This window comes from Nanorana parkeri, unplaced genomic scaffold (assembly GCF_000935625.1).
Source record: "Nanorana parkeri isolate BGI_ZX_2015 unplaced genomic scaffold, ASM93562v1 scaffold2300, whole genome shotgun sequence".
NCBI lineage: Eukaryota > Metazoa > Chordata > Amphibia > Anura > Dicroglossidae > Nanorana > Nanorana parkeri.
In genome coordinates this window covers 128,588-139,696 of record NW_017308568.1, presented here as the reverse complement: position 1 = coordinate 139,696, position 11,109 = coordinate 128,588, and the positions used below count along the sequence as shown (strand labels likewise).

Here is an 11,109-nt window from a genome sequence, read left to right as displayed (position 1 = left end):
CAGGTGCACTTACCTGATCCAGGATAGACAATAAGTGACTCTGTAGACCCATTCTGGAGTCGGCAGTATCCGTCTATGAGGTCGGCCATGTTTTCAGCCATGGCTAGCGAAGAGGTCTTTATGGCTAGTGGCTTTACAAATACAACAATGTAAGATTCGTGTTAGCATTCTGCGGTATCTGTTCACCACATACATATAAAGAGATCACCTAAACCATACAAGACCCTTGCTTTCTGTGTGTAAGCAGCGGTCTCTCTGCAGAGGCCAAACACACTCCTCTGCATGAAGTGTGAGCTTTGCTGAATGGAAAATGCTAGCTTTTGCTCTGCAGGAGGGTGTGTTGGACTTCTACAGGGAGACCACCGCTTCCACACAGGGGAGCAAGGGTCCTGCTCTGCAGCATGCTGGCAGGGGACAGGTATTTTTAGTCAGGCTGTGGCTGCTTTCTAAAGAAAAGGAACTTTGCTCACAGAATTTTAATAGACTTTAAATTCTTAAGTAACCTGGATGTGTTTTTTCTGAAGAGTTGCAAATCCCAGTGCATGAGTGTATAACAGTGGGGTGAGGTGGGGAATGGTAACCGGGAGGGGTGTGGGAAGGGTAACTGGGAGGGGTGTGGGAAGGGTAACTAGGAGGGGTGTGGGAAGGGTAACTGGGAAGGGTGTGGAAAGGGCAAGGGGGAGTGAGGTTTCAAGAAGAGGGTAAGGCTGAGAAGGGATCAGAGAAAATGCAGAAATAGGACTAGAAATGGGGAACAAAAAGATTGGGGGCAGGGGTCAGGGAACCTCTCTTCCATTAGAAACTTGAACTGCTGTGAATGGCACCAAAACACGCTAGTGCATGTAACATGCCTGTGCTAACACGCTTGTTAATGCACCAGAAAGATGTAAATGGGCCCTTAATGTACTTAAAGGTTTCAGCCGTGTCCCTTCTTTCTTCTCCCTTCTTTCCTCCGGACTCTACATATGAGGTTCCTGCGGTCTCTCCCGATATGTTTTATCCCCGGTGGACCTTCCACCATTTTGGTTGTCCATCTAACATCAGAAGAGATTACCTGGGGGGCTCCAGATATCCCCAGCAGCAGAAGTGCCCGATTATCGTCCAGCAGGGAACACTTGATAGATTTGATCTGTTTGAACTCGGCCAGGAACGTGGGCTGTGGAGGCAAAGAGGATACCGTCATTGACTGAGACGTGACTGAGAAATACATTCTGGGCACCGTGTGTATCCAGAGGTACTGCAAACAAAGCCGACTAGACCGAGGTACACAGCAGCTTTATAGGTATTCATCTCTGCACACTGTCTCTGCACACTGTCTCTGCACACTGTCTCTGCACACTGTCTCTGCACACTGTCTCTGCACACTGTCTCTGTCCATTAAGTTAAAGTCTGAAGTCTTGTGATTTTTTTAGTTGTGATAAATCAAAAAACATAAACAGGTCTTAAAGAGATGTCACCATGGAATGGCTATCAATGAAGGACCATCCCTGCTGCTGGAGGACTCTGCTCCTTCCTCTATCCACTCTCCTCTGCTGAGATACTCTGCTCTGCTGGAGGACTCTGACCTTCCTCTATCTCCTCTCCTGAGATACTCTGCTCTGCTGGAGGACTCTGCTCCTTCCTCCATAACTCTCCTCTCCTGAAATACTCTGCACTGCTGGAGGACTCTGCTCCTTTCTCCATAACTCTCCTCTCCTGAAATACTCTGCCCTGCTGGAGGACTCTGCTCCTTCCTCTATAACTCTCCTCTCCTGATATACTCTGCTCTGCTGGAGGACTCTGCTCCTTCCTCTATAACTCTCCTCTCCTGAGATACTCTGCTCTGCTGGAGGACTCTGCTCCCTCCTCTATAACTCTCCTCTCCTGAAATACTCTGCTCTGCTGGAGGACTCTGCTCCTTCCTCTATAACTCTCCTCTCCTGAAAAACTCTGCACTGCTGGAGGACTCTGCTCCTTCCTCCATAACTCTCCTCTCCTGAAAAACTCTGCACTGCTGGAGGACTCTGCTCCTTCCTCTATAACTCTCCTCTCCTGAAATACTCTGCTCTGCTGGAGGACTCTGCTCCTTCTTCTATAACTCTCCTCTCCTGAAATACTCTGCCCTGCTGGAGGACTCTGCTCCTTCCTCCATCTACACTCTTCTCCTATGGTACTCTGCCCTGCTGGAGGACTCTGCTCCTTCCTCTATCTACTCTCCTCTCCTAAGATACTCTGCTGGAGGACTCTGCTCCTTCCATCATACAACACCTTTGAACCTTTCACTTGAATGAATGCATGATGTACCTTCTGCTCACATATCTCATTATACATACAATGGAAGAATTTGGGTCACCTTTGAGTCCTTTGTAGTGAGCTGTCGAATGCCCTTTGGGCCGATGACCAGGTCCACGGTGATGCTCCACCCTTGCTGGTGAAAGAAAAATAATAAATAATTAAGGAAGAAATCTCACCATAATCACCTTTTCCTCCAGCCCCTCATATGAATTCCAATACTGATTTAGTTACCGATTTTAATAATGTGCAAAGCCGTTCATCCTGCCAAACGGCATGCAAATGTGTTCTGTGCCAATGGGGGCCAAGTGAATGTTCCTAGTATATTCTCTTTCCAGGTCAAATGTAATAACAGCAAAATGCCACATTATGGCCACTAGATGGAGCTGAAGAGCATTGCAAGGGAGTATTTACTTTGTATGCTCCTCAACTCCATCTAGTGGCCATAATGGGGTATTTTACTCATATTACCTTTGATATTACTGAACATTGGGAAGCAAATATACTAATAACCTTCGTCTTTGCCTCTATTTGTTGAGATTTGCAGGACGAATGGCTCTGCGAATTTCTTATAAATACACCTCATACACCAGTGTAGTCAATCATGTTCATTGGGTTATGGCTCACGAAAAGCGAACTGCGCAACTTAGTGATAAGATGACCAAATTTGAGAATACCTGGACCCCCGTGGATAGACAAATACCTGGCACCAGGCACCTCTCACCGCCTAGGCATAATATAACCTAACCTACCACACCTGCCTAGTACACAGTCCACTAGCGCCAATGTACTGCCCGAACCTCCTTTTTCCCTCCTCTTCCCCCTCCTCTCTAACGCCTGACTCCTCTATTGCCTGATGACCCCCCACCTCTCTCTCTGTGTGCCCTCCCCACTTTATGTTGTCCTGTCTGTGTTCAGTGGTGCCGTGGTCTGATACTTTCACAGGCCGGTTACAGACTAACCTTGAAGCAGTCTAGTTACCGTCACCCTTTGATATTCCACAGCAATGGAAATCATAAGGGTACTTGAAGCGCACCCCGGGTACCTCCTACCTTACACTCCTTAGGGTAGAATAACTTACTAATCACTCCGCTCCTACGCAATCCCAACTATCCAATATGTCGTAACAACGAATGCTGTTACAAATTTGGATATGTATGTTATGCTTTTTCCCTTGGATTGCTGTATACCACATTCACCACCCGGACAGGGTGATAGTCCCGGAACCAGTAATCGCCTTCTATAGGAAATGCGACTTGTATCTAACTAATACCACTGCTCACCCTACTGTCAATACTACGGTCTGCGCACCGCATACTGAGATGTTATGTACTGTCGACCGTTGTTTTTGTGATGAAAATAATAAAAACATTTATATCTATAAATACACCTCATAGTAGTTAAGGTTGTAAAAAGACACGGGTCCATCTAGTCCAGCCTATGTGTGTGTGTGCTAACTTTATATAAGCCAACATATAGAAATACAAATCATAACAAGATTCATGCAAACTGGAGGGAATGCTCAGCCCACATATAAATATAAAAATCATGACGCAATTTATATGAAAAAAACATTAAACCAGAAGAGAATGTTCAATTGTAACCTATAATAACCTGCAGGCTGTTATACTGGTCCTTTGTCTCTGATGCCTTCTGAGATACTGATCATGAACAAAGGCATCACCTCGAGTCAGACCTTACTCTGGACCAGTGATTCAGAAAATGTGGAAGCCAGAGGATTAGACCGACAGCCAAGCAGCTACCATTTTCATGAGCTGCCTCCATATATCGCACTTAACCAGTTCCCTGGTTGGATCTAGTTGAGTCTAGTTGGGCCTGGCTGGGTCTGGTTGAGCCTAGTTGGGTCAGTTTGGGTCTAGTTGAATCTAGTTGGGTCTGGTTGGGCCTGGTGGACCTAGTTGGGTATGGTTGAGTCTAGTTGGGCCTGGTTGGGTCTGGTTGAGTTTAGTTGGGTCTCGTTGAGTCTAGTTGAATCTAGTTGGGTCTGGTTGGGTCTAGGTGGGTCTGGTTGGGTCTAGTTGGACCTGGCTGGGTCTAGTTGCGTCTAGTTGGGTTTACTTGCGCCTGGTTGGGTCTGGTTGAGTCTAGTTAGGTCTGGTTGGGTCTGGTTGGGTGATGGAGGAACTCACCGCCAGCTCGCAGCGGTAGGTCTCCTGGTCGATGGACGTGAAGCTGGAGAGCGTGCCCAGGAACCTCATGATGCATTCCTCCTCTTTCAGAGAGCCGTACTGCTGGAACGTCTGCTGGATCATCTTACGGAACTGCTTGGGCTGTTCACAAAACAAAGACACAGTTATTGAATCTTCCTGAATGAATACAGTTGAAGTAAACCTGACCTACCAAAAACTATATAAGCATCTCTAGCTTAGGTCGGGCCCCTGCATGCTTCCCACAAAGCAGTGTTGGTACTGCCTAACTTCTTATAGGAAAGTTTTACTGGTAGTAGGAGGAGCTTATCCTGGTCCAACCCTCCTGCAGGCGGCAGTATAACCCGAAAGTTAAAGACTTCCTGTGCCCCTCAATGGACAAGAAAAACCACTAATTGCTGTAAAATGTTATTTGTGTCTGGATGTATCACCGTTCACCCCCCATAGGGGTCTGATGAATGTGGTTGGTGGCCACTAGCACTTTGGACCCCTTAGCATTCTCCTAATCTTATGCAATGAGAGTTTAATTACCTTTAGACTTTCCTGCATCTGCTTTGGGAAGAAGAGATCGAGGCCAACTTCTTTCCTGGAAACAAAAGCAAATTCATTAGATATACCCTGTACATTATCCTCTTATATAGCAACATTTGATTTATCTGACTTGCTGCAGCTTCTAATGCATGTTGTGATCAGATATAAGACTGAATGGAAGGACGGAGGTCAGATAGAAGACTGAATGGAAGGACGGAGGTCAGATAGAAGACTGAACGGAAGGACGGAGTTCAGCTGTAACCATCATTTTTTGCGTATCAATTCATGGCGGTCTGCACAACTGAAGGGGGCGTGGCAGGGGGGTGTCCTTTCACTAATTTGTTATACAACATTCTGAGATCTTTTGTCATCTCAGAATGTTGGGAGATATGCGAATCAGCTTCACTGCAAATGACGAGTTGCCGGTAGTCTAAGATGAGGTCAGGCAGCACCGACGCTGTTTGTCAGGTAGAAGAGAAGGAAGACTTGACGTGTGTCACTGTCACAGAAAATGCGTGGGCGCCGCTGGAACAAAGCACACAATGCAGCGTTCCGCACTAACAATACACAGAGACGATTATCTCTCTCCTCCGAATCTTAATCATAAGAGGTCGTGCCGCCGTCTTGTCATCTCGTCGCTGTGTTTACTTACTCCAGGAAGTCAAAGTTGGATCTTTTCTCCAAAGCGTTCTGCGGCATGTCTTTGTAGAATCGTCTGGAAGGCAAACAGGAAGTGTTCAGTGATATAAAATGTTACAAAGTATCATTAAGATTTAAAGGACAACTACAGGAATATCATCGCAGCAATGTACAGTGACAGGGGTAAAGCCTTTTGGGGCAATTCGCACATCGGCGTCATGCCAGGATCTGTGCGTTTAGCCCACACTGCGAATAACGCACATTTACGCAGGTGCTTTGTATTGTCAGTGATTCTCAATGGCACCCCAATGGACCTGCTGGCAGGCATGCCTTGTAGTTCAGGGATGAGCAGGATGAAAGGGAGGGGGGGGGCACTTTCGGCGGAAAAGCTGCACTGCTCCGATCAGGGCCCTGCAGCGGCCATTGTCCGGAGCCACTAGTATGCTACTAGATGGAGCTGAGGAGCATAGGAAATAAGTATTTCCTATACAAAAAGGAACGTACTTAGTATATTTACTTTTCAGGTCAAATGTAATATTGTGTAATACAGAATTATGGCCACTAGATGGAGCTGAGGCACTCAAGAAAAATGTATTTCCTATACAAGAAGGAGCATCCTCAGTATCATAGTTCTAGCCGACCTATGACAATGAGACTGTCACAGGCCGGCTCAGTAGATCGGGAGGTGAGCGAACACATACCGGGTTCGCTTACCTCTCGATCCTGTCACGGCTCTCTGCCGTGACAGGGGGAGGGGCTGGATTCCCCTCTCCCCGCTCCGATCTGCCAGCGCTGACTGGCGGAATGGACGGGGGAGGGGGCGGGTACAGCTGGCTCTGCCTCTTGATAGGCAGAGCCAGCTGTCACTCACGCAGCTGGGCGGATCCCGACGTCTAAGTCGGGAGCCGCTCCGGCTGCGGCGTCTCAGTATACCGCGAGCTGTAGCTCGCGGTATACTGAGCTTAGGGTAACGGGAGGACGCTAGTTTGTGTCCTCCCGTTACCCTAAGGAGAACTATGGGGAAAAACACTGACCCCATAGTTCTCCTTTAAGGTCAAATGTTATGTAATACAGAATTATGGCCACTAGATGGCGATGAGGAGCATCAGAAATAAGTACAGTATTTCCTCTACAGCTGGATTCAGGGTATGATTGACAAGATGTCTATGAAGGTTCTCATGTATTCAGGTCATGGTATTGATGGTAGGTGCGGGACAGAACAAGTCCAGTTGAATGTGAAATCTTACTACTACTAGCTATACCATAGACATGGATAAAGTGGAACCTTCACAGACATAATCTAACATGGCGAATGAATAACATTTGTATTCACTGGCCATGTAAATAAATAGTGACTTCTGTTTCACACAATTAGCATGTCTTTATCTCCAACCAAGGAGCTGGCAGGCACGTTCCTGAATCCTTCACATGAACGTGCCTTCAAGCCTCCCAGTTGGAGATAAAAACGTAATCACAGTTCCATCCCAATATCCACAGGCAGTAATATGTGTGATCATTATACTGGAAAAGTCCTGAAATCAGAGCTGGAGGACGAGATGTTGAACAATGACTAGGAAGGCCGATATATGTCACTAATACTCCGTGAATGAATGCTGTTGGTGTATACAGGATGAAGATTTTATCACCATAACCTGATCTCATAACAAACTATAACCACAGCAGCCCATGCAGGTGCTTTGGGGCCTTGAGGGCAGAGGGGGCCCAGCTGAGATGTGACTTTAAACTCTTCATTCCGATGTATTCATTGCCCGCTTTGAAAAGCAAGGTCTATTTTTAGGTACCGATCCACCCACCCAAACCAGTTAAGTGTATTATGTTGCATACATCAGATTTGGAGATCTGGTGGCCGCCATTGTTAATGATGGACAATAGGGGTAGTATATGAACCACTGACGATGCAAGGGCTTATAGCAGGGGCAATATGGTCAAGGGGTACGTAAAGGCTGCAGTATAAGCTGTTGGCCACCAATGGTAAACCGGAGTATTCTTGGGTATGCAATATAGATTGGGTGCACCATCACAATTTTGCTATGGTCCCATCACAATTGATGATTTGTAGTTTCTCCGCTGCCATCTGTAGCATACAACTCTCGAAATGTCTCAATTATAAACCTTGAAAACGAAGCACCGGCTGATAACCTCCTGCTTGCTCAGCGACATGCAGTGGTGTATTTTGGTTTTGTGCTGCCCTAGGCAAGACTAAACTCGGGCACCCCCCTCAATCTAAATTTGCCCCACCCCATCCTGTTGAGGTGAGCTATATGGGGTCTCAGGAGAGCTGTGCAGGGTTTATGGTGGCCATGTGGGGTCTCTAGAGGACTGTGCATAGTCCCTTTCCCTACATATATGTACTGCTCCTCTTACCTGCAGCTCGAAGTGTCATCAGTACCAGCAGAATACATTGCAGTCCCCAGCCTGCTTCTGGGACATCCCACCATCAGATCACATGCTATGGGCAGCCCCCAGCCACCCGCTGTTTCACCTCCACCTCCTATACAAAGCCAGCTGGACCACATCTCACTGGGCCCTCCCCTCCACCGGGCAGCTCTCTAATTAGGCAGCCACTCTTAGGGCATTTTCTGCCGCCCCCCTGGAAAGTGCCGCCCTAGGCAAATGCCTAGTTTGCCTTGCGGTAGATACACCCCTGGCGACATGTAGACTGAATATTATATCAGTTAGGTGTGACTGGGCGTTTCTTCACACTTCAGTAGCACCACAACCCCCTTCTATAGGGCAAGGCCCATTGCCCATGTGTAACTGTTTGCAGTGGACAGAATGTTATTGGCCCCCTTACCTGAGCTCCAGGCACCCCAGCTGCAGAGCCATGCCCTCGCTGACCTTGGTGGCGTACTGCTGCATGTAGTCATTCCGCAGCTGCAATTACACAGACGGTGACACTGATAAACCACATTATAGACATGGAAGTCACGACAAATGTCACATTTCTAATCAACCAATCAGATTTAATCTCGCTTGTGTGTCAGGTCAGTTAACTCAACTCTGATGTGCTTGTAATGGCTTCCTGCACTGAGCCTGTACGTACATACAACATAAACATCCAATGCTGGTTGTGTTATCTCTAAGGGTCAGTCCACCAAAAAGAGTTCCTGTACACCTTTGTGTGTTCCAGCTACTCCTGGTACGTTGCTCTGCTGCACTGTGATAGGCGGCCGAGCGGTGTGGGAGGAAAGACACCGGCCGCGGAAAGGTGTGAACGGGGCCTAAGTGATTATCCCTGAGAAATATCAGTCTTCAGTGGGGTTGTCCCTCTAATGTACAATTCCTCTCTTGCCCAGGAGGGGTCAGCATTGCATCATTACTGCAGATTCTCCATGCAAATTGGGTCCTAAAGGAGTTATTAATAGAGCTTTGTCTATAGGTTTCAACATGTCCTACAAACTCTGTGATCTGCCAACAAAGCACTGGAATTCCCCCAAAACATCAGTTGGTAACAGATTTAGATCAATTGTTATAAGTTTTGTCTTCTCGTAGAGGAGTTTGGACTTGATCTTTATGTTTAGCAGCAATCAGAGCCGATCACGCAATCAATTTCTGAGGGAAAAAAAAGAATCGGACTTGCTTGACTGAGGCCGAGGTGTTCCAAAGATATAGGAGTGTAATTCACAAAACTGCCGAAGGATCCAGCCGTAGCTTCGGTTGCGGGAGCCCTTCGCTTCACTATAACCCGTACAGCAGCTGAAGGCGGCCGAGCAGCTCAGCCGAGCCGAAGGCATATGCTTCGGCTCGACTGAGCTGAAGCGGGGCCAACGGCCTGTCGAAGGCCGGCCTTTGGCCCTGCAAATGACAGCTGGGAGGAGCCAGCCATGATCTCACGGCTGGCCCCGCCCAGTTGTAATGACAGATCAGCGGCCCCACATGACCTGGGGACGCTGATCTGTCATTAAACAATACCAACTGGGCAGGTGCCAGTCAATAGGAAACAGTTGGGCGGAGCTAGCTGTCACTGCTAGGTCCGCCCAATTGTTTGTTTGTTTTTCTTATTTAAAAAAATCTTTATTTTTAAATTTGACTGTTTATTTAAATTTTTGAAACATTTTCAACCTTTTTGTTTTTTTCTCCCTGACTCTTTTCATTGATTTTTTTTATTCTGCTCAGTACCACGGAGGTAGCGAGCAGAATAGCCAAGCCGGGTGGCGCTCGGCGCATTCGTCTATTCACTCACTGCCGTTCGGCCCGTATGTTCGGCTGACCGAAGTGCAGCCGATGTACGGCTGATTGCAGCCAATGTACAGCTGAAATCAGCCGTACAAGCCAGGGGCTTAACTAGAAATCACAGGGCCCCATAGCAAAATTTTGTATGGGGCCCTGTGATTTCTAGTTAAGTCCACCTGATAACCCAAACAGCCCACCTGAGGGTGACCCTGCAGAGCCCACCATAGACTCTCTATGGTGGGCTCTGCAGGGTCGCAGGTGGGCGGTCAAGCCCTCTTACCGGTCTGCCCCGATCCTCTGTCCGCCTCCTCCTCCATCGCTAAGACCCGCCTCCTCGGTCGCTGGGCCCTGCCTACTCCATCGCTGCCGGCGGGCCCAGCCACCTCCTCCGAAGCTGCTGGTTGTCACCGACTCAGTGCCAGTGACAGCCAGCAGCCTGAAATGCCATAGCGACCCAGGCGGCCCGCATTGGCATCAGGGGGATGTCCTGGCCGGGCCCCCCTGTGCCCCATTGCGGCCGCCGGGGTCGCTATGGTGATTGTTACTCCACTGGTACAAGCCAGAAGTGAATAGCCGAACGTAGCTCGGCTCACTTCACTTCGGCTGGGCTATTCACTCGGGTGCCTTCGGCAGCTTTGTGAATAGCCCCCATAGTCTCCGGAGCCCCAATCTGATACAATAATAGCTCATAGGATCTGCTCATTGACAACAGAGAATGGTTCATCAAGAGGAAGTAAAGAATTCCAGGTCTCCCATTGCTGGTACAAGCCAGAAGTGAATAGCCGAACGTAGCTCGGCTCACTTCACTTCGACCGGGTTATTCACTCGGGTGCCTTTGGCAGCTTTGTGAATAACCCCCCATAGTCTCCGGAGCCCCAATCTGATACAACAATAGCTCATAGGATCTGCTCATTAACAGAGAATGGTTCATCCTTTAAGAGGAAGAAAAGAATTCCAGGTCTCCCATTGGCTGGAAACAAAGTTAAAATTTAGTGTCTCCATAATGATTGCTGCCCTTTCCTCGCTCCCTCCCGCCCACGAGCCGCCCTCACCCCGCTCTCACCTGCTGGTAGAAGTACAGCAAAGTCGTCTTGTCTTGTCTGAAGCTGTCTATGTAATTATCTGGCAGATAGCGAATCCGGAGATCGTATCTGGGAAGGAAGGAGATGGATACAAACGTGTCAGGACAATGCAACAGAGAGGAAGCCATGGAAGACTTACATAGCAATGATTTAAGAGAACCTGTCTGTGACAGCAATTACTAAAGTTGCTCGTTTTTAAAGGCCACCCTACCACTCATCCTGGG

At 48.0% G+C, this 11,109-nt stretch overlaps 1 protein-coding gene across 1 annotated transcript in view; it reads right to left on the bottom strand.

Annotated features, from left to right (window-relative positions):
• LOC108801309 (protein-tyrosine kinase 2-beta-like) overlaps window positions 1-11,109 on the bottom strand; it is a gene marked incomplete at its 3' end in the record, with an annotated part of 68,783 nt that overhangs the window by 37,629 nt on the left and 20,045 nt on the right. Inside the window, exons 3-10 of the mRNA XM_018573244.1 lie at window positions 10,867-10,954; window positions 8,425-8,504; window positions 5,623-5,685; window positions 4,971-5,025; window positions 4,422-4,562; window positions 2,333-2,407; window positions 1,055-1,156; window positions 14-131 (exon numbers count right to left, since the gene is read on the bottom strand). Of these exons, the coding sequence (XP_018428746.1) occupies window positions 14-131; window positions 1,055-1,156; window positions 2,333-2,407; window positions 4,422-4,562; window positions 4,971-5,025; window positions 5,623-5,685; window positions 8,425-8,504; window positions 10,867-10,954 (722 nt within the window). The remainder of the gene's footprint in view (window positions 1-13; window positions 132-1,054; window positions 1,157-2,332; window positions 2,408-4,421; window positions 4,563-4,970; window positions 5,026-5,622; window positions 5,686-8,424; window positions 8,505-10,866; window positions 10,955-11,109) is intronic.